This window comes from Gossypium hirsutum, chromosome D08 (genome assembly GCF_007990345.1).
Source record: "Gossypium hirsutum isolate 1008001.06 chromosome D08, Gossypium_hirsutum_v2.1, whole genome shotgun sequence".
In the NCBI taxonomy this organism is placed as follows: Eukaryota; Viridiplantae; Streptophyta; class Magnoliopsida; order Malvales; family Malvaceae; genus Gossypium; species Gossypium hirsutum.
The window spans coordinates 60,708,720-60,733,367 of record NC_053444.1 but is presented as its reverse complement, the minus strand read 5'-3'; the positions used below and the strand labels follow the sequence as shown (position 1 = coordinate 60,733,367).

General features: G+C 31.4%; 1 protein-coding gene across 1 annotated transcript; it reads right to left on the bottom strand.

The window, feature by feature from the left end:
* Nucleotides 1-12,130: 12,130 nt before the first annotated feature.
* On the bottom strand, nucleotides 12,131-15,968 carry LOC107930064 (general transcription factor IIE subunit 2). Its single transcript, XM_016861624.2, has 5 exons — nucleotides 15,844-15,968; nucleotides 14,985-15,312; nucleotides 14,021-14,152; nucleotides 13,757-13,873; nucleotides 12,131-12,952 (listed from the first exon to the last, which is right to left on the bottom strand). Exons 2-5 carry the CDS (start codon nucleotides 15,243-15,245, stop codon nucleotides 12,611-12,613), a joined length of 852 nt encoding a protein of 283 aa, XP_016717113.1. The 5' UTR covers nucleotides 15,246-15,312; nucleotides 15,844-15,968; the 3' UTR covers nucleotides 12,131-12,610.
* Between the last annotated feature and the right edge of the window lie 8,680 nt (nucleotides 15,969-24,648).

Sequence of the window (24,648 nt, the reverse complement as noted above, 5' to 3'; positions counted from 1 at the left end):
CCGGAGCCAATTACAACCGATTCTTCTGACAGAAGGTGGAAATGGTTTAAGGTATTTGACTGAGTTTTATATATAGCTTGTACAACATTTAGTTGACTTGGATTTAAATTAGTATTCTAACTCAAGGTTTTATATCATGTGATATAGAATTGCTTAGGTGCTCTTGATGGAACCCACATCAATATTAGGGTGCCAACAGTTGATAAACCTAGAGATTGAACGCGAAAAGGTGACATAGCAACAAATATGCTAGGTGTTTGTACACCTGAGATGCAATTTGTTTATGTTCTTCTTGGTTGGGAATGTTCAGTTGCCGATGGACGGGTTCTTCGAGATGCCATTAGTAGAAGACATGTACTAATTGTTCCTCATGGTAAAGTGGATAGTTAGAGGACTTTGATATTGTTCATTAAGATCAAACTTTTTTGTGCTGAATTAATCATTTTAAGTAGCAATTTTATTTTATAGGTTATTATTATCTAGTTGATACTGGATACACAAATTCTGAGGGATTTCTTGCACCTTTTAGAGGACAACGATATCATTTGAATGAGTGGTGTCAAGGTTATCAACCAAGTTCTCCGCAAGAGTTTTTTAATATGAAACATGCCTCAGCACGTAATGTTATTGAAAGATGCTTCGGGTTATTAAAATTTAGATGGGGAATACTTAGGAGTCCATTGTTCTATCCTGTAAGGGTGCTGTAGCGACGTAAAAATTTTGATTTCGGTCGCTAATTGTGGCGATCTAGTGAAAAAGTTTGGAAACTGAAGTTCGATTTTAAAATAAAGAGAGAGTCGCCACCGATCCTTTTTCCTAGGTGTGATCGGACACCTATTAGATTCATTTTTTAAAACAAAAGGAAGGCTGAATTTAGGTCTACGTTAAAAGCCAGAGAAAAATTAGGGTTCGGGAGTCGGTTACGCGCGAGGAAGGTATTAGCACCCTCGCGACGCCCAAAAATTGGTATCTCATAAACACATGTTGTCTTAATTTTCAAAAATGCGAATTCAATGTAAAGTTTAGTTATGATCCGGAAAAAAAACGAGAAATTTTAGTTTATTCCGGTTTTTGAGAAGGGTATATTGCTTTAACACGAGTCAATTGACGTTCACCCAACGTAGCGATGAACTCGATGACTTAATGTTAAATCGATATGTTGCCTTGATTATTGAAATTAATTAGCAAAACAAGAATACGATTTTCGAAATAATGCAAAATAAAATAATATGAAATAAAAATCAATAAATGAAAAAGCTAGGGATATATTGAAACAAATAATCGAGGTGACAATAATATTAGAAAAGATGAAGGTATAATGTAATAATAGAATTGGACACGAAATTAAAATAATGAATGTATACACATAATAATAATATTAAGAATGCGTGTGTAAGATGACATATATATTTAGCGATATTAAAAATCCATACAACATACATAGAACATATATAGTATATGCATACCTTAGAAATGATAAGAATAATAATAAAACTATTTTGTACACTACACAAATACATACACACACATATATATATATAGATATATAAACAACAGTATTAGGAATATACAATATAATATTAGAAACATGTATATAATAGTGTAAAAGAAAAATATGACAAATAAGATTAAAATATATATAATAATATATAAAATATAGTGTTAAAGTCTTATATACATAACGTATGTGCAAAACACATAAGATTAAAACATTTATATAATACATACATATACAACGAAAATACATATATAAAATAACATGAGAAATATACGTAGGAATTTAGTATACAAAACTAACTATTAAATAAAATCATATACATACACGAAATAATGCGTATAAAAAATATAATCAACAATATAAGAATATGTACATGAAATGGTATAAGTATATATTATTAACATTAAAATACCTACGTAATATATATAAAATATACGTAATATGTATTAGAGACGATCATAATAATATAATATATAATAAAAACTGTTCACATATTACATAAGTATGGACATAGATATATATATATAATAATGGTACCAGAAATATGTCTATAATAGCATAAAAGATAATTTTAAAATATATATATGGGGCAATATGCAAACTATATACATAACATGATTATAAAAATGCATGGCCTTAAACACACATATAACGTATGCATATATAATAACATAAACACAAACATTATAAAAATAAAATAAGATAACGATAATATTAAAATGAAGTAATCAAAAAACTATATAAAGGCTATATGTACATAAAAATATATATGTATATATAAGTAAAGATAAACCATAGTAATAAAAATAATATAATAATAATAATATAAAAAGTGGATAAATATAATGATATAAAATAAAATAAGAATAAAGTAATAGGTAATTATAAATACAATATCATTAAAATGAGAAAAGGTAAGAAAAAGGACTAAAATTAAAATAAAATCGAAGTTATGGGGCCAATTTAAAATAAAAACAAAGAAAAGGGACTTAATTGTAACACGCGTGCAACTTGGAGGGTCAAAAGCGCAATAAACCCAAGTATTAAAACGCTGCGCAGCGTGGGGACCAGAATGAATTCGGGGCAAAACCATGGGGCCAAATTAAAAATAAAAAAACCTTGATTGTAAACTCCCAGAAAAGCGGAAGGGCTAGAAGTGCAATTAGCCCTTCTAAAGAAAAACACGCGGATCCTCCCTGGTGCGGGTCGGGTCGACCCGACCCGCTTCCAAAACGACGTCGTTTTTGTTTACTTGGGGGGGACCAAAACGCACCGTTTTGGTCCCCTATATAAGTTAAAAATTTTGTTTTTTTTCTCATTTGTGCAGCTGAAAGGAAAAAAAAAAGAGATGAGAGAAGGAAGAGATGAGAAGGGGGGAAAGGGGAGAGCTCCGGCCGGGGGGTCACCGGAAGCTCGCCGGCGCCAGCGCCGGCCACCGCACGCGGTGGCCGGAAAGGTAAAAATTTGATTTCTTTTTTTCTTTTTTTATATTTTTATACTTTTATATGTATATATGCAGTAAAATGGATTTTATAGCGAAAATGAAATAATAATGGAGAAAGAAATAACCTTTAGTTTTTTCTTAACTTCCGATTCTTTGATTTTGGTATTCGATTGACTTGTATGCTTTGAACGTTGCTATTGAATTCAAACGATTAATGGACTGCTATTTTGATTCTGGACTTTTTGATGATCTTTCTTGTTTTTTGATTTTTAAAACTGCCAACAAAAGAGAAAGAAAGGCCAGCCCCCCCTTCTACTACATTCGGATCTGGCCTTTATAGCCATTTCTATACAACATTTTTTAAGTTTCTGGCCATTGCTCCTTGTCGTCTGCTCTGTCTTGGTGTTTGTTTCATTTTGCAGGGTATGGAGGGCCAGACGCGTGCGTGGAGAGTGGTGGTGGTAGTGCGCAAGGTGGCCAATGGTTGGCCGTTGGTGAGAAGCGGCGGCTGACAAGATGGGAGCTAGGGTTTGCTGCTGAAATCTTCTAAGCAAATGGGCTATTAGGGTTTTAAAATTTGGGCTCAGGTAGTTTTAGGATTGGGCTAGGTTGGTTTAGGGTATTGGGCTAGGTTAGTTGGGTTTTAGGTTTGGTTGTTGGGTTTTGGGGGTGGCCCAAAATTGGGCTGTACAGGTGCACAATAAAATTATTATTGCATGTTGTTTGCTCCATAATTTTATTCGAACCCATATGAGTATTGATCCCATTGAAGCGGAGGTGGGAGAAGGATTACCTAGTAATGTGGTGGATGACGATGAACCGAATATCACAAATATTCATCCATCGGATGCTTGGGCTACTTGGAGGATGGAACTAGCCAACCAAATGTTTGATGAATGGCAAGCATTTAGAAATTAGTTTGTGAAACTTTTGTATTGATTTTTGTATTGTACCAAACTTTTTGAATTATAATTTAATTTCTTCTCATTCAGCATGTGTTATAATTTTAAATTTGTTGTGGTTTGGAGCTTTTGATTCATGATATTCAACTTAATTATAATTTTATAAAGTGTTCACCTTTTGATTCATGATATTAAAATAGTGATTAATATAATTTTTTTTTGTTCTTAAGATAATTATGTCAGTTATTCCAGAATCAAGAGCATCTTCTCAATCTTCTCAAGGAACCAAAAAAAAAAGGGTTCCATAAGAAGATGCAGCGTTGGTTTCCTGCATGGTGGACCTGTACAATGTTGGAACATTTAATGCTGATACCGGGTTTAAAGCCGGTTATTTAAATGAGTTGGAAAGAATGCTACAAAAGGTTTTACCAAATGCAATGTTGAAGGCGAAACCTAATATTGAATCGCGAATTAGGTTACTAAAAAGGGAGTGGTCAATCGTCTACGACATGCTTAATGGCCAAAACAATAGCGGTTTTGGTTGGGACGAGCATAGGCAGCTCATTGTTGTTGAAGATGCAGTTTGGGACTCCTATTTAAAGGTAAGATTATTTGAAGTCTTTATTATCTTATTTTTACCAAACTTATAACTAATATGATTTCCTCATTTTTTTAGAGTCACAAAGAAGCCGCTCAATTCAGACATCGTACTTTCCCTTACTACGACCAGCTTACTACCATATACGCAAGAGATCGAGCAACTGGGAAAGATGCTCAAATAGCTGCTGATGTTCTTGAAGAAATAAATGCTGAGGGTGTACCTACTACAGGTATGGATGAAGAAAGAAACGCATTCTATGACTGCGAAGCTGACATCTCTTTGGATGACATGGATGTTTCTGCTGCGGATCCGCAACGAGATAAAGACCAAGGGGGTTCCTCATCTTCAAACAAGAGAAAGAAGAAATCTGATGCTCGTGATATGTCTTCTTCATTTGATGAGGCTGCCACTTTATTGGCCGAAAACATCAAGGCCGTTGGCGATCAAATCAGTAGGAGTATTGCCTCCGAGGTGGTAGTTCAGCAGAAGTCAGAAGAATATCAAAAGATGGAAGAGAAAGCTTCAAATTTATATTCAGCCTTATGGTCAATTGAAGGTTTAACCGACGATCAATGGTATGAAGCTTTGAGTAAAATTCCAGATCATCCAACTCAAATGATCGTTTTCTTTAGTTTACCTTCTGTTGCCCGATTGGAATGGGTCAGAAGATTTCTTTCTCACCATTAAATATCAATGTTCAAACTTTTTGATGTTGTAAAACTATATAACATATGGATTATGATGTAGAATTTCATTTTCATCTAACATTTTCTTAATATAAGTTAATTATGTTTATGCAGAATATAATTCTCAAGTTATATATTGATTTTAGTAAATTCATATAAGAACATTTTATTATTAAGAATTTTATGAAATTATATATCATTATTAAATTATATTTAATATTAATTATTTTAAATTGTATAAATTCATATAAGAAAATTTATTATCAAGAATTTTATGAAATTATATATTATTATTAAATTATATGTAATAATCATTATTTTAAATTATACAAATTCATATAATATAATTTATTAGTTATAATTATTTTAAATTTTATTAAATCATATATTTTAATTAAAATATATTTAATATTAATTATTTCAAATTATCTTTTATAGTATCATATATTATGATTTGAGTAAATTCATATAAGAATATTAATTATTAAGGATTTTATTAAATTATATATTTTAATTATAATAAATTTAATAATAATTATGTGAATTTATATTTTACAGTATCATATATTATGATTTGAGTAAATTCATATAAGAATATTAATTACTAAGAATTTTATTAAATTATATATTTTAATTATAATATATATTTAATAATAATTATGTTTAAATATGATTAAATTATTTATTATTGATATTAATAATCTTATTAAAATTTAAATAACAATAATCATTTACCAAAACAAATTTATGCTAAGGGTATTCTGGTCATTTTAGTTGTTTCCATTATGCTATTACACCTCTATTCCATTACATTCAACCAAACAGTTGATTTGCTATTACACCTCTATTCCATTACGCCTCTATTCCAATACAGCGAACCAAACGTGCTGTGAGTGCCTCTTGATTCTGGTACTATAGATGAATTGAATTTTAAGCATTTTATTTTAGTGTTATTTGTCTAAAAAAAATCAATAAACTCCATCTCAATTATCGAGGAAGTAAGGATAGATTAATTATGAGGAGTTTTGCTTGTAATTAAAATTAAATTAAAGAATATTAAAATTTATCTTTGTATTAATGTCGAATTTTGTTTTGACAATTTTAGTTTTAATTTTCAATTTTACAACCCATCTACTTTTTATTTTATTTTATTAAAAAATATAATCATTACTGATTATTATGAAACCTTAATCACTCTTACTAATCCTTCCACAAAGCTAGAGAGATAAACAATAGGATTTGTTGAAATTGTGATAGCCCCTGCTCCTATTGGTTATCTCCACATGCTATCTTTATGAGATACACGTTAGGCAAAGTTTTCTTTCAATTTTGGTTAATTGCTTCTTAATGCATGTTTTTCTTCCCTTTTTCGTTGAATATCACATGCTTAGAAAAAAAAATTTGGGCCTCAACTTAATAATTATTTTTATATTAGGGTTTGAATCTTTTTTTATCTTAATTAAGCTCTAAATTTGGTAATTGTTCTCATATTGGGGTTTGAATAATTTTTCGGTCTAAGTTAGTCCATAATATTTCCTTAAAAATCTTAAAGTTTAGACCCCACTATGGGAACAATTATCAAGTTCAAGGTTCAATATAAGAACAATTGTCAAGTTCAATGATTAACTTGGACAAAAGAATTTCAAGTCTCAATGTGAGAATAGTTACCTAGTTGAGACGCCGATATAGAAACAATTACTAAATTTAGGGTTTAATTTAGAAAAAAAGGAAGAGAATAAATGTATAAATAATTATTAAGTTGAACATAATTGTATGTTCAAACTAGGATTGGACCACCTATTTATGACGAATTAATTAGAGGCCCCATTAGGACCTAAAATGGGAGAGCATCAACGAAATTTTCCATCTAATTGCCTATTAAGAAACCAGCCCTAGTAGGGTATGGCGTAGGGGTGCATCCCTCTCTAGCTAAACAACACCTGACCCTCAGTAGATGGAGCGTGAAGAATATATATAGCCTCTTTAAGTGTTCCCCATTGCATTTTGGTCCTCGGATGAGTAAATAAATCCTTTGATAATAAATATTTATTTTGGTGTTTTATATATATATAATGCCTTAAATTTTTATATTTTTATTTAATTTAAAACCTATTCTTTTATTTGGAACAATCAACTGTTGAGATCAACAAATAATTTATAGACAAAAATGCAATCATATAAAGACTTTATGATACTGTATCAATTATGAGTCCAAAGTGTATCATGCATAGATCAAAAAGTTTTAGAAGCTTACATACTACAGTATTTCAAAGAAATGCAATAAGTGGAAATAACATTGTGTTGCATTTCGTTCCAATTTCAGCACGCCATTAAAGAAAAAAATATATTGAAGTAGCTATTTTCGAAATAGACTTGGCTTAAGGGTTAGGTTATTCACTCAAGCTCGAAAATCTACCCAATATTTGAAAGGATTTAAGTAAAAATATTTAATCCGAAAAATGGACCTGGGCAAAAAAAAAAAACCCTTGTTTGAAATATAGGTTTGGCTCAGACTTGAACATTCAAAGCTCAGGTTCAATTCGATTTATTTTCTAATATATTATATTATGTTATTTTTATATAAGTAGTTTATAATATAAAATTAAATTTATAGTAATTTAATATTATAATGTAAACATTAAATAAATGTTAAGTTGTTCATATGTAAAATTATTAAATTTTAAATTAAAACATAAATATTTTACCTTTTTTTTAAATAATACGAGAGTCTTAAAATGAACTTGAATTAATCATTTACAAATATATGTATTGTTAGACTTGGACAAAATTTCAATGTCATATTTCAAGTCGGGTTAAGCTTGAACAAACATAGAATATATTAATACTATGTTTAAATTCAGCTCAATTCATAAATAAAATTTTCTTTCCATTTGAATTCCCTCGATATTCAACAATTATATCAAGCCTTTATTATATTTAAACTTGAGCCATGATAAACCTTTAAACGAGAAAACTCTCTCCTAATATTATAATTTTAATCCATAAAATTGGAAGCAGAGAAGCTACTTATAAAGAAGATGAAACTGATGACAATTATTGTATAGCAGCACACTACCTAATTATCATACACTTCCTCAAATTCGAATCCCATGATGTTGTGACTACGACTTTCGACTATCACTTTATATTCCCCCTCTAAACCAAAAGTGTGCAATATCATAAAACAAACAAGCTTGGCATTAAATATGTATTCCAATTATAAAGCTTTGATCTTAACTTTTTTTCATCACCAATCTTTTCTGCATAAATCGATCTGCCAGTACTCATATCATTGAAGCAAGCTTCAAAAAATGGAGCCCATGATAGCAATATGTCTACATAAAACCCCTCCTATCTCATACAAAGTCAACCCTACTGGACCACCCTATAATTATTTGATGACTAGCCTTTCTAGATGCAACTGAAAAAAAATGCAAAATACCTTGAGAAAGTAGTTCTATTTCATGAAGAAAACTATTATGAACATCTCCATGTTCATTCAAGCATCAATAATTGATCTTCACAAACCCAAATTGGGATTAAGATTTGATCCAAATTAAACCCTTTTCTATTGCTTTTTTATCTTTCACAATCTTAAGCTTTTAAAGGCATCCTAAAAGCAACCATATCTCCATTACAAAGTTGGGTCAGAGATTACTAGTTTCATACTGATGTGGCAGGGAGTAATTAATAAGAGGATGGCAGATTTAGATAAAGTTTGAAGGGTATTTCTGTCATTATACAAAGCTGAATTTATTGCTAGATTTTGACAACGTCTTTCACCATTGGTTGCTGCTTAATGCTTTGATCTCGTATCAATATAGACCTACTACCTGCCTCTTTATGAAGTGCCTAAACTCAATTCCACAAACTTCATCTTCTGCCCTTTCTCTTTGATTAAAATCATGAGAATAAGGAATCCCAAATTCTCATTTTTGTTGTTTATTATTATCATTATACTCTCTTCCACCATCGCCTTCTCAAGTTGCCGATACATCCATAGGAGCCTAAGTAATGAAGATGAACAACCAAGCAAGACAGATTTCTTCGCATGGCACTTCCCTACAAAGTCTTCTGAGGAATCTAAAGCAGAAAAGAGTCGACCAATTCATGAAGTTTCCTATCGAACAGTTCCAGGAGGACCAAACCCACTTCACAATTGATTAGTCTTTTTTTAGTTGTTGTTGCAGATTTTTGGCTGCTTGATTGTAGTGCAGGCTTTTTTTTCTGCACCCCCCTCTCTCTCTCTCTTCGTGATAGTTATGTATATAGTAGATACAGTTTGAGAGTAAGCATGCAATTGTTCTATTTTTCAGAAACTTTGATTCTCTAAGAAGTTTAAGTCATGGAATGTAAATAGGTGTATCTTTGTTTTTTCAGGAAGATGCACTGATACAAGGTAGTTAAATGGATGAATGTATATTATTTTTGTAGAATGATGTTGTTCCGCAATTAATAATTAGGCAAGGATGTGTTTTTTGCAGTCTGGATTAAAATTGAGATCGACAGATGAACTACTGAAAATATGGAGTTGATTGTGCATCCTTTTTGCTAAGCGCATTATTTTTGGAATTTTTACTCTGTATGCACTATGCAATATCTGGTTTTGTTCATAATGAGAGTTTTTTTTCTTTTAATTTTGTCAAAAACCTGAGTGCTTGACCTGAAAGGAAAGCAAAAATGTTTCGTCGACTGCTTAATTAAGGCACTTGTAGATGTGAATGCTACTACTCTCGAAAATAACTGGACTTTTCTTTTATTGTCTGCATTATGAATGGTTGGACAAATAGGGTTCTTTCAAAACAATGACAAATAGCTATTCAGTTTTTAGTAGTTTGATTTTTATTTTTATTTTTTATTTATACTATTATTAATCTTAAAAAAATTTAAATCTCTTTTTTTAAAGGAAATGAAGGCTAAAACATTAGTTTTTTAGCGATAATTAAGGTGGCAATTTTTGTAACAGTACATTAGTAATCGCTCAATTATAGGTAAATTTTTGTTTTGATCAGTTAATTAAAAAAAGTTACAATTTAATCACTATTGTATTTGAAATTATTATCTTTTGTCACCAAATTGTTATGTGGCTAACAATGGCACCTTTTTAGAGGATATAGTAATAATTTAGCACTCAACTTTTATACATTTTATTTATTTAACCCTAATTCTACATAAAAGTTATTTAAAAAAACTCAGAAGTATTTTTTTAAAAAAATTAGAAAAGTTCATATAAAAATTCATGTTATTTTCTGATTATTGCAAACAATTCTTCAAGATTACCAATAAATCATGAAAATAGATAATAAAAAAAGAATAAATTAATTTTAATCTCTTAACATAATATTCATATGGTATAAAGGTTAAATATAATAACAATAATAATAAAACTAAAGATCATTCAAGAAAACTCAAGATTCTATTATAGCAAAGCTCAAGATTGTTCAATATGGAGACATAAGAATGAAAATGGTCATTAAATAAAATCTGATAACAAATTAAAAATAGAACAAAACCAAACTAGTAATATCTTCAAGTCGAGTTTCATGTTATTAAAGAACTTCCAAAACTAATATTACAAAGGCTTGTGAAACTAACTCTGATACCATTTTTTAGACAAATAAAAATACAAAATAAACACAACATTTTCTTTTTCAAACTCATTTCAAAATTTAAAATCATTTAAATTAATTTTCAAAACCCAAATCGATTTTGAATATTTTTTTTACATCATTTTCCTTAATTTTTCACTTTAACTATTCTTGAAAATTTAATCTTTTTTCATTTTATTTTTTAAAATTTTCTATGTATTTTTATATTTTGTATACTTTTTTATTTTTTTAAAAAGAATTTTTATTTTTATCATTTATATAGAATTAGAGTCAAATAGACTTAAAATATAAAATTTGATGACTAAAATTGTCATTATACCAACTAAAAAAATGCCATTGTTGGCCACTTAATGGTTAGGTGACAAAAAAAAAGTTCGAAAACGTTATTGATTTTCATGCTTTATATGATTTTTTATTAATAAAAAAGGATGAAATTTATTTTTTAAAAAATAATACTTAGATTTTGAATTGGCATGAGAAAAGAATCGAAATCTAGGTTTAAAAATGAAAAAGAAAGTAATTGGAATCTGAGTTTTGTCATCAAAAACAGGATTTAGACGAGGTTTTCAACAGATTCTCAAATTTTCTGTTATCAAAGTTCTTGGGTGACGAACAAATAGATGAACATTTTCTAAATTTAAAAAAAAAGGAAACTAATATTCGACTTTTTTTTTGGTTTTTTTTAGTTATCACAAAATAATTAGCTAAGAGATTCTTTTAACAACTAAAGTAATTTAGATAACAAAATATAATTTAGGTACTACTTGAGAAAAAAGGTATTGTTTAAGTACCACTTTGAATAACGGAATATACTATAAGTACCACTTGTGACAAAAGAAATATTTAAGTACCAATTTTAAAAAAAATGAGTATAGTTTATGTAACATTTTATGAAAATTTTATATCCATAAATAAGAGTAATCAGATTGAATTGTCTAACTGAAGTGTTTTCATAAATAAGATAATTGTTGAAGAAAGAGACGCATAAAGTACCTGCTCCCATGATGTCCTGTCACGAACTATTTTGACTGGAACAAGAAGATTAATCTCCGAAATGAAAGCATTTAAAGCTTGTCTTGAAGCACAACTTTCCTGGGGTTTTAAAATTATACAGAGAAGCGAAGTTGAATGGTCACTCATTGACCAATGGGCAAGGGATGAGTCATAAGATTAAGCAGACAACTTTAAATATGAGTAGAAACGAACCCCCGGATATTACCCTAAACTATCATCACTACTTTGAAATAGATGTATCAACATGCCGAGGCATACAACTCGCACTTTGAAATAGATGTACCAACATGCTGAGGCATACAACTCGCCCACTTGTATCTGATCCGAACTTAAATTACTACCAGATTTTCAGTGGATACAGAACTGCTTCCAGGTATAATAAAGTGCATGTCCTACTGCAATAACGTGCTACCAGTAGGCTTTCCATTCTAGAAATTTTGGGTTCAAAGTTTCAAAGCATACAAATCAAACAACAAGAAAATGTAGCAACTGTTGCTATTGTTACAATTTAACAATTCGACCAATATTGTTGCTACATACATACAAGGGAAAGAAAAAAGGATTTTCATTGCTTGGTCTACATATATATCCAACATTCAATTTAGTAGGGCATTGTAAGTCTACCCAATAGCATATAGCATTGATGGAAGCATGGTGATTGTTGGAGTACCGAGTTATATATAGCACCGAATGAGTTTGTAGGATTATATGGGTTTAACCGTAAGTCATGGCCAGAACCCTTATAATACCTTGTTCTATATAATGAGAAATTATCTTATTCATCGTCAGTGATAACCTTAATAAATATGGTGGTGGCCAGCAGCCCATCGAGGTCGTATGAGATCTGCAACTAACTTCAAGAATTTTTAAGACTCTGGAAAAGTTCTGGAAGATGTGCATTGGTTAGCTTGGCCTTCTTGGAGAACTCTTTGTTTTTCTGTCTGGGTTTGGGTTTGGAGGTAATTCCTTGGACTTGTGCAGCAGCCCTCCTTTTTGCTGTGTTAGTAGCAGGTTTCATGCCATTCTTTTGGAGATCTTTTTCGATGTCGAGCATGTCTCGTGGCAATTCAATAGACCGAAATAGCTCTTTAAGGTCATCATCAACCTTAATAGGCACCCTGGGATCATTTGGGAAGGCAATGTCCTCCTGAGAATCAAAATTTGATAGCAGCCAAATCTGACCTGCAGCTTTCAGACCCTACAAAGAGAACAACTATATCAACAGCCATTGCAACAGACATATTAACTTACCAGCACTATTTAAATGAATTTTGTGCCTATGTGTAACTTCTAATTTAATATATAAAAGATTAAGAACTGAACAAGTAGATTTGTGAGAAAAAAGTTCCCCTCCCTCCCTCCCTCCCTCCCTCCCTTAAAGGCCAAAACAACACAGGCAAAATGAAAGCAATAGAATAGAAGCCATTAGAATAATTTACAATGATAATAAATGAAACTGTCACGAAAATCTCCTAAAAACCGACTCTGAAGTCAGTTTCCCTTTTACAAGGAAATTAGCAACTGATAGTCCACACCAACTTATCCAAGCATAGTTTCATTGAGAATTTTATCAATAATGCTTACTAAGCCCCCGTTCTCCATTGCGTTTGGGGTTCGAAAAGCACTTTTCAACCGCAAAAGCAATGGAAAACAATTGGCTTTTGGAGTCAAAAGTGCTTTTCCACCCAAACGCACAAGCTGGGATTTCAAAACTTAAATCTTCCAATTCAATGTTATGTGCAGAACAGCTCCCAAGATCTCCCACTTTATGCACAAATATTAATCATCTGTGAGCAAAACTAAGGTGTTGCACTCTTTGCTTTTATGACATTTAATTGTTAGAAAAAGAAATAAAGAACCAAAAGAAATTTAGTAAAGAATTTAGGTACTAAAGGCTTCAATAGAAATATGTAAACTGAAAGCTAAGTCAAGACCTATTACAGAAATTATATGGGGACATAGGAGTAAGTAGAGTGAAGGAAAATCTGCAACACAAGTATACCTGCAAGTCCTCCATCACATTCGGGTATGCATCCCTGAGATCAATAACAGCAATGCCTTCAATATATTTCCGAATCAAGACAAGAAGTTCATTCTTGTTTTTAACGTCATGCTTAGCCTGTAAGGATAAATTATACAAAATTGCAATATTTATGAAGGAGACTAGACAATAGGGACAATGCGTAATTGCATATTGTGAAATAAATGCTGAAATAAAAAAGAATAAATCTATCGAAGGTCACAACAGCAACAAAGTAAATGTAACCTTGTAAGAGAAGCGCTTTCCATCATAGTTCACTTTTGGGTTTTTCCTCAAGCCCTCAAAGACATCTTTGTTCCCATTCACATCAACATAACATGCTTCATTGATCTGCTCTGGTGTGAAAGCTTGCCTTGTCTGCAACCATGAATACATATTTTACAGCTTTTAGATCGTTAATAATTTCAGCCCCTTACAAAGCATTATTGTCTGTTCAATAATCTGATAGTGGTGCCAGCAGAAACAAAGATGTAAAAAGTCCATGGTAACAACAACTAGAAGTTATTCAATAACCCACGAAGTGCAAATGATTTATATCTCTAGTCTCCCATCATTCTCTGAAGTAAAACCCAATATAACTACTTGATGAAATTAATAATAAAGTAAAAATCCACACCTGAGCTCCCTTACTAGACATTTGAAATGATATTTCCAAATATAGCAAAGCAAACCTACCATTTCCAACTCAAAAAGGTTACAAAAGAATACAACAGTGCTCTACTGCAGGACCTACTAGATGCTATCCCAAGTTCTAACCCCAAAATCACTTGTATCCGCTACCCTAAAAAATTGCTAAAACATTATTTAACTTTACTTGCATTACCATATCAGAAATGCACGGTAAAACTATCCCAATACAAACTCAATGGAATGAGAATAACAATAGCAAATAGGAGCAGATAGCACATGCTAGTCAGGCTCCGGGGCTAGAAAAGTTTGAAGACTAAAGTAGGCACATAAGCAACAAGAAGATTTCTCCTTTATCCTGTATTTGTATGCACATTGCCATCAATTTCTCAATAAAAGCAATTTTGCTTCATAATAGATTCATCCTCTGAGCTAGCAAACCATCACTTTAGCAATGAAACTTGCAACACTAAAAATCATTTACAAATGTTAACAAGGTATGGTTCTTGAATTATTTGCATTGAGTGCATGAACTATAAAGATTAAAATGGGCTAAAAGTACCTGAAACAGAATGTCAATAACACGCTTCATTTGAGCTCCAACAGGAGCTTTTCGAATGCTGTTAATGTGCTGAAGCCTCTCGGTATCATTTGAGAATTTGACAGGAGCAGACGGTCTTGCACTGGGAAAGGGGGAGGCGGCCGCAGGTGCAGGTTTTGGTGTGGACCTAGAAGATGCTGATTTTGCTGCAATGTTGGAGAGCATCGACTGACACTTCTCCTGCTGCTGTTTAAATCTATCTAACTTCTCTTGTAATGCCATCACTCAAGACCTTCTTAACCTTCACAACTCTCAAATCCCAGAGACAAAAAAGAAAGAAAAATCAAAGCTGAAAACCAGAAAAGCTTGTCAATATAACTACCCAAAATGCCTACTCTTAAATTAAGAAACCTAACAGCTCCATGATCAGAAATTCAACAAAATTCCAATCTTGTGTGTTCCAGAGTTAACAATGATTTAAGATATCATAACCCAATAAGAAAGATTCATTTCACAATAAAAAAACAGAGATTAGATTCCAAAATCCAAACTTTAATTTAGTATATGGTTACAGTTTATCTTAAGAATGTTGCTTTACTTTTCCCAGCTTTTGAGGTTTTCTATCTAACTCTAATTTCGAGTTAAAACACTTCAAATCGCTGAATCTTTCCAAACCTATATCGAATTCGGATCAAAATCTAGCAACCCAATCTTTGATTCCATAATATAAGTAACAGGTGCATCCATAAAGAAACCTGACTTTGACAATCAAACTCGAGATTGACAGTTTTCAATGGAATTTGGTTCATTAAAAAGCAAAAAGGTTGAGGAGAGAATGAGAGCAAAAAGGAATCGAAGACAGCAAAAAGGAAGAAATAACCTTGGTAGTTGGTATGGGCTTTCAACGAGCTTTCGGCTTCAATTTCCGTTTAGATTACTGTCCTTTGATAAAAGGTTGAGGAGAGAAAGAGGTCCTCTTAAATAATAAGCGAAAACGCAGAGACAAAACTGCCCCCAAACCCTTTTAACCGCTTTCTCCAAAATACCCTTTTATTTAAAGAAATTATTAATCAATTAGATATTACACTCACAAATTTAAAAAACACCACAAATTATGTATTAATTATTTACTCTTTATTTAATTGTAAATTAATGTATATTTTATTGTGAATTTGTAAATATTTTTTTTTCAAATTGAGGGAAGGAAATTACTTCATTGATTCAAACCCTAATCATGTATCAATAAATGTAATCTTAAATATGATATTTTTGTAAAATAATTAAATTTAAAGCTACGGCCTTGTTGAGAAATAATCCCTTTTTATTTTATTATTTTGTTTAAATTTTGAATAGCACTCTTGTTATTACTTATTTTCCCTCTGATCATAGTTACAACTAATTATCATTGTACCTCTATAATTATAACTTGATATATTTATTGTTGATGAATCAAAACAATTGGGATGTCGGCTCATTTATGAACATCGTTCTAATGGAGAAACAAATCATTAAGGATTCAATCAACTTTATACAAATTGTATTCTCTATTTTGTAAAGATTGAATTGAATGACTTGAAGCTCTCGTATTTATCTTAGATATACTATTTTGAATGCTACAATAGTTCATAGTTACGATCATCCTTTTCCACAATTTTTTTATCATTACCATCTTATACTTTCACTTTTTTCAATAATTTAACAGAAACTAAATTGGTTCTAATATTAAGAACATGAAGTACCTCATTTAAGGCTAAGATTCTTTCACATGTAAGCTTGAGTAATAGTAAATGCATTTTGATTGCCACAATTGTGTCTAATGGCACTACAGCCTGTCGCTTACTTTTCCGCATTAATCATAATATTAATTTGAGAAATTACCACAATAATTATGATATCTATTTCAACCAAATTGATATTTTGCTTAGCAAGATTGTCATTTTTTCTCTTTTGATTTTTAAATTGATATGCATGATGGCTCAATTTGGCATAGGCAAAGCGGTTTCATTTTTCTCAAAGTTAGGGGTATTAGTTTTGGACTTGGAACCATGTTTTTGCATACATGCTTTTGTGTTGTGTTCCACCAAGTTAAAATATGAATACAGTAAGGAGCATTATCATTGTAGTAACGTTGACAACATGGGAAGCATCTACAGTAGCAGCAAGAATACGGGTATTTACAAAATCAATAGTAGGAACAATATCCTAAAATATCCTTAAGATTATTGGAGAATTTATACATCACTTTCTAAAAGAAAAAAGAAGTAAGTCACAATAAATGCTCTTTAGGAAATTTTATGGAAAAGTGAAAAATGTAAAGGCTAAACATGAAATGTGTTAGACATTGTTCCATTATTCGATGTATCCCTCACGATTTAATAAATTATTTTAATACAAAAGGAAGAACAATACCTAGAGAAAATACTAAAATTTTACAGGAAAGCGAATTTCATATTGAAAAATTTTAATTTTGGAGCTAATAATTATTTTTGGAGTTTTAGTAATTATTAAGTATTAATATTGTCGCTTGCTTAAAGGCCCAATAGCCAAACCCAAAGTCCACTCTTATGGAAAAATTCCTATTCCAATCCTTCTTAATTTTGGTTCGTCGCACATATGTATATTTCTATATTTATTCCTTTCTCATATATTTATATTTATTTAGATATATTATATTAATAACATATCACCTAATATTATATATTATATATTCTTTATTCCAGAAAAATAAAAGAAAGAAAGAAATACATAAAAGAAGACTAAATCACTTAAAAATGTTAATGTAATGGCCCATTTTTGCCCGGGGCCCAATATGACCTAAACCAAAATCAAGCAGAAATTTAAACCCATTTAGAATGCCAGTCCATTTACAATGGGCCCAAATAGCCCAAACCCAAAATTTTAAAAAACCCTAGCCGGCCCAATGGCCCAAAATGTTTAAACATTTTTCAAAAAACCATAGCCCCCTAACCCTAGGTGCGCCGCACCTAGGTCTCTTAGCCTCTGCCGCCGCCTGTCACCACCACTTGCGCTGCACGCCTCTGACACTTGCAAAGAGAAACCAACAAAGCAAAAAACAACAAACAGACAATCCAAATCGCAAAACGACAAAGATAGAGATTTAGGGGTTTTAAAATCGGCTATAAAAGCTGAATATGAGCACTGTAATTTCTTCTTCTGGTTTTTTTTTCACGAACATTTGAAATAAAAAAGAACAGGTTGCTTTCGTTTTTCCAATCTATCTATTTTTTTTATTTTTTTATTTTTCATTTTTCTTTTACAAATCTTTTTTAAATATTAATATAAAGAAAGGAGAAAAGAATAAAAGGAGAAGGGAAATACCTGGAACCGCCACAGGCCCCGGCACTGGAATCTCCCCTTTCGTCGCTGGAATTGGGTTGAAAAGGGAGGAGAAAGGTCTCTCCTTTTGGGTTTTTTCAGGCAGAGAGGGCTTGGCCTTCGTAGGCGCTTCGAAGCGAGGCTGAAACGCCTCTTTTGTGCTACGACGGCCACCGTACACGGTGGAGCTACGACGGCGGCAACAGCTGGAAGCCTTGGCCAGATTTGGGGAAGAGAAAGAGGGGGGAGAGTTTTGAATTTTTTTTTAAGGAATGGGTGCTGAAATGAATTTTTTTAAAAAAATTGGTTTAAATACCCAAATGAAACGGCGCCGTTTTGGCCTGTTTCATTTGGCCTCTAAACGACGCCTTTTTGACGTATAACCCGCAACCCGACCCGCCTGGGAGGGGATCCGCGTGTTTTCCCTTAAGGGGATATTTTCGCAATAGATCCCTCCCCCTTTGTGGCATGTTCAGTGGGGTTCTTTCCCTTTTCTGATTTTAGCCATAGAATTTTACTTCTGTTTCAATTTGGTCCTTTGACCATGGACTGACTTTGTAACAAAAATGGCGTCGTGATAAGCCAAATAAAAGTGGACATTTGCGTGGTTAACCCCTCCGTATTTTGCTTAAAGTTCGATTCGGCCCTTTTTTATTATATTTTTTTAATTTTGCCTATAATTTTATGTCCGTTTCATTTTAACCCACGATGAAATGGTGCAGTTCAAGGGCAAGGGATTAATTTCCCATTTGGGCCCCAAATTGCTCTTTTCCTTTTAAAAATTTCCCCCTTAATTTTTGTTTAAATTCCAATTCGGTCTTGGAACCATTAAACTCATTTTTTTATCATCCTTTTTAAGAAATGTGTTTTATTTTTATTTCTATTTTTTAATTCTTTAAAAAAATGAAAATAAAAATCAAAAGCCTTATTAATTTACTTTATGTATTTAATATTTCCTTTATTTTGCTTTCACGTTTTGTTTATTATTTATTATTGATTATTTGTTTTATTACTTATCACTCTTATCATTCTCCATATTATTACTTATATTGTTATTATTCTTTTTATTATTGTTCCCCATATTATTATTTGTACTCTTATTATTATCTTCGTTTGTGTATGTTAATATTGTGATTCGTTGCTATCAATGCCGTATGTTTTCATATTATGCAATATCATGCCTTTGTTGCCTTGAATACATGTCATACTATCGTATTTAGCCATGTGTAGCTCCTTTTATATATAAAATGATTTCTCTAAAAAACCTAATAAATTAAATGCATTTTTAAAAACATTTCACTATTCTTTTACCCAAATTCATAAAAAAAATCTCGAAATAAGGTAATATTTTGTATTTGAAAATTCGAGAAAGCGTCCCCTAACATGCTGGGTTTCAATTTCTAATTTGACCAAATAGCCAAATATCCTCTTAAAACTTCAAAATATGGGTTTTTGAAACCATAAGGTGATCTTAGTTTCGATGGTTTAAAGTATCGTGTCCTAACGTGCTGGATGTGATATTCCTTCAAAACAAAAGAATCTTAAATTTCAATCAATGTTATTCAAGTTTTAATACAAGGATCGTATTTCGAATCTCTTCAAAGTTTCCAATTCTCGACACTAAGACACTAATTAATCAACTAGGTACCAATTTTGGGTGTTACGAGGGTGCTAACCCTTCCTCGTACGTAACCGACTCCCGAACCTATTTTTTTGAATCTTGCAAACCAAAAGCATTGTTTTGATAAACCTAAATTGTTTATTAAAAACAACAATTTTACGAGGTGACCCGATCATACCTTATAAAAAAAGATCGGTGGCGACTCTCGTGTTCATTTTCATTTTCAAAATCCAAGTCGACCCCGTTTTAAAAAAAATGGTGTCAACAGCTTGACGACTCCACTGGGGACCTTAATAAGAGAGTCAAGTCACGAGTTAATTATTTTTTGTTTTTTTGTCAAAAATGATAATATGTTTAAACAGCTTGGCGACTCTACTGGGGACCTTCTTCAAAATTGTTTATGGGTTGTGTTATATTAGGGTTTATTTGATGAAGTTAAAGATGATTGAAATTATCTAGTTTAAGATTAATAAAGTGTGTTATTAGGATTTTTTTTAATGTGTTCTAAATTGCATAATATATAAAAATAACATAATATAAAATATTATAAACATAAAACGGGTCAGACCGGGCTAGGTTCGGCTTGGGCCTTGAATGTTCAAGCTCAAGCCCGGCCCCATATTTTAAACAGACCTAATTTTTTTTCCCAAGCCCATTTCGGGCTAATATTTTTGCCCAAACCCTTCCAAATTTCGGGCAAGCCTTCGAGCCTGGACGAGTAGCCCGACCCATGAACAGGTCTAATTTTAACTAGTGTTCTTACCATGTGCTAAGCACTCACGGGCCACGGATGAAAGCTTGTGATCATTGCACGCAGAATGTCTCATAAAGGTCAACTTAATAAATGAGGTTCATTTGACCCACTTAATCTTGCTCGACTCGTGGAATCAATGGAGAAATTCATCTACTTTAAGCCTTGGTAGCTCAATAATACCCTTCTGTCAAACTAGAGTTTAAATTACTTAGGACTCTCAATTGTATATAGACTCTAATCTTGACCGTCGATGTAACTCAATCTATACCGTTAGTTTTGAGGAGATAAACTATAAATAGAGGCCTCCCTTTCATTTGTGATCATCTTATTGTATGAAGTTATTCTTGAGTTAAAAATATATTGAAAGAATTTACTTAAACACTTGGTGTGCATTGTTTTTTTTGTAACTTTTCAACTCTCTTGTTGCTCTTTTCGTTTCGAGTTGTTTTTACTTTATTCTTTAGTGCTTTAGAGATTTCCAGGGGAATTCTCATTTTTTGAGAGCTAGGTTGACTTAAACGTATTTGAAGTGAAGAAATTGTCAAAGACCACACGGATTGTGAGGCAAAAGTTTTAGTCTTGTAACACTATGCACATGATTAATCTAAGATATTTAAAAAAAATTATTAAATAAAAATATTAACTTATATTGTAAGAAGAAATAAAAAAAATTTAAGAAATGATAATATGTTTAAAATATTAAAATATAATTTTAAAAGAAATAATGAATTGAAAAATAATTTTAGTAATTTTTAATATATATGATAATGAAATGAACATACTCTTGGGAAAATGTAAGTCAACTATTTAATTGAGTAAGGTTGAATCTAATTAGAAGGAATTTTGATTAATTTGGTCGTAGATGAGATTAATTAGGATAAAAGGTGTTATAATTTATTTTTGTATTAAAAATTATTTGAACTTAGAATAATTAAAATTTGTTTAAGATTAAATTTAAACTAATTGTAATGGATTGATAATTTAGATTTAGTTTTAGTAAATTGGTATGTTTTCTATGTTGAAGTAAAAAAGTTAGGTGAATCACTGAAAACGAAGGTCATTGAAGATTGATTGATTTTAAGCAACGAATGCTCAAAATTTCAGTTTGTGATTTTTGAATTTTGATTGCCTTACATTGTGGTTAATTTAATTGTTTGATGTGTTAAAATTACTTTGTGAAATTGATGAAAAGACTTTATATGTGTGAAAAAGTTTTCAAATGTAACACTCCATACTCAACCTGATTATTGGGTTCGAGCTATAAGGTGTCACATTTGTTGTCTGAGTAACTACGAACATATCACAATCCAGTTTACAACATTAAACATTCAAAAAAATAATAATAATAAAACAAGTATATAAAAACAATACGTAATCATTTTTGAGTCATATACAAGCTTAAGAAAGCTCTAATGCTAACCTAAGGTTGAATTAGGACTAAACTGTAAAGTTTTCAAGACGTCACAACTTCGGGGGTTCCTCGTCCCGACGTAACATACTGACTTGGCTTCGTCGCAACGACTAAAGCTCCGCGTCGCAACGTGACATGGTGATTTGATCTCGTCACGACAACACATGCTCAACATCGCGGCGTGACATACAATTTCTAAATGGTTAAAGTAATACCAACCTTCAAATGACCAAAACAACTATTTCATCTTTTCAAACCACATATTTCAGCCAAATACTCTTCCTCAATAAGTTTAATTCTAAACAATTATACCATACATATACTATCACATTTGCAATTTAACCATTTTAACCACAACATATAGGCTAAATTCATGGTTCTAACTATTCGAACAAGTGACATAGCTTCACACTTCTTTTAACCATAATATACTAATGATAAGTCATAAAAGTAACATGTTTTTAATCTATTCTTGATGTGTTTTTGGATGATTTATTATGTAAGTTAGTGAATTTAATGCTCCTAATCCTTTAAATTCATGTTTCTATACTTAGGTGAGCATAAGGGAGCGAAAGGAACGAAAAACAAGTCAAAATCGAGCAAAAAGAGTTGTTTTCAGCATTTTCACACGGGCTAGCCAGACTCCTATGTCCCAGCCCGTGTTGATTTCGCAACCTGCTTCCCTAACACACAGAAAAACTCAATTTTTAGGCTTTCTGAGCATTCTAAAGACTATAAATAACAATTAGAAAAAGACCTAAGGGAGCACGCAAAGAAGATTGAAGAAATTACTCGAAGAACACCATCGAAGCCAACTCAGAAGCGGATCTCCTTTAAGATTGAAGATCTCATTTTAACTTCTTTCGAAGTTTATTTGAATTTCTTTATGTCTTGTAGTTTTTCTGACTTCGAGATGTTTTCTTTTCAGATTATGAACTAAATTCCCTAGATACCTAGGAAAGATGAAACCTATGATGACTCTTATTATTTGATTTCTGAATTACATGATAAATACTTAATTCTTGTTCTCAATTAGGTATGCTTATTTTGTGTTTTAATATTTTAGGGATATTAGTTCATGTTTAATGTTCTTATTTCAGTAGAGCAAAAGTCCCTGTTTAAGAGTAGATCTAGCATAATTGAGTGGAGTTGCATGCAATTCTAGAAATAGGACGACATAAATCTATCGGATTAGAGTCAAATCTAATAGGGGAATCCATAGATCGAGTTAATGCGAAAATAGGGGGCTTTAATTAGAAAGAGATTTCGATTAATCAACCTAGAGTCAGTTGTTCTTACTCTCGAAAGAGATATTAACATAATTTAGGGATTTCTATGGATCAAGACACAAGTAAATAAATTATTTAATTTAGATTCAGAATAATAAGTGAAGTCTAGGTGGATTCTTTCTTGGGTATTGTCTTTCTCTTTGGTTATCTTCAAATATTTTCCTAATTCATTCTCTGTCGCGTTCTTAGTTAATTTAGATTAGTAAATTTATATTAAAACAATCATCACAATTTATCGGCTAAATAATAGAAAAATAGTAATTACTAGTACTTTTAGTCCTCGTGGATACGATAATCCTTACTCACTATAGCTATACTATTGTTCGATAGGTGCGCTTGTCTTTGTCGTAATTATAGTTAGTTTAGTGACCATCAACTAACATTTATTAAATTTCTAACTTTATAACAAATTCATTTCACAATTTTAACATTTGACTATTTGCAAAATATCACTTGTTCACATTAACACATATTAAACCAAGACTGACCCAACCTAAGTACATGCAACACTTAAAACAAAGACAGAATTATACAAAATTTTTTGAGTCGGGGATTGCATCAAGGATACTGAATCTATTGTTTGCACTTTCGAGAATCTACTATACTTGCGGACAGAGAAAATAAATCGTACGCTGAGCGAAAATGCTCAGTGCTAATTCCATTATTTAAGATAAAATAACATATGCATTAGTAATTTGTCGCAAGGTATATAATATCAATGACTATTCAAACCATGTTCTATGACGCCAAACAATTCTTTTAACATATTCACATCTAAGCATACAATATATAGTAAAATCAATTCAAGTCACTAATCAAATACGTGTCTTTAAATCATTCCCTAATTCAATTCCATTCATAAATGATACATACATATATATATAACCTTGACATTATACCATTCGATTCCATTTTCATTCAACATCAGTATTCTATAACTTCTTATACTACACTTGTTATCACGGGTTGCCTGAAAATGATGACTTTTGCTATCTATACTCATTATACCATCCTGGGTGGCCCAACTACGATTGTTCGCACAATTTATTAAAACTGTCGAAACCTTTTTTTTTTTGTAAAAGGGGTCGTCTTGGATTTTGGAAAATGAAAACAAATATGGGAGTCGCCACCAATCCTTTTTGATGAGGTGTGATCGGGTCACCTCGTAATTTAATCATTTTAATAAAAGTTTAAATTTACTAAAACAATAATTTTTGGTCTCAAAAATCCAAGAAAAGGGTTCGAGGGTCTGTTACACACGAGGAAGGATTAGC

What these genes read in the sequence shown, in the direction of transcription:
- LOC107930064 (XM_016861624.2), bottom strand. Translation starts at nt 15,245, where the DNA reads ATGGCATTACAAGAGAAGTTAGATAGATTTAAACAGCAGCAGGAGAAG. An exon ending in GAAAGCGCTTCTCTTACAAG is followed by an intron (nt 13,874 to 14,020) that starts GTTACATTTACT and finishes TTATCCTTACAG; the next exon opens with GCTAAGCATGACGTTAAAAA. An exon ending in ATGTGATGGAGGACTTGCAG is followed by an intron (nt 12,953 to 13,756) that starts GTATACTTGTGT and finishes TTCTCTTTGTAG; the next exon opens with GGTCTGAAAGCTGCAGGTCA.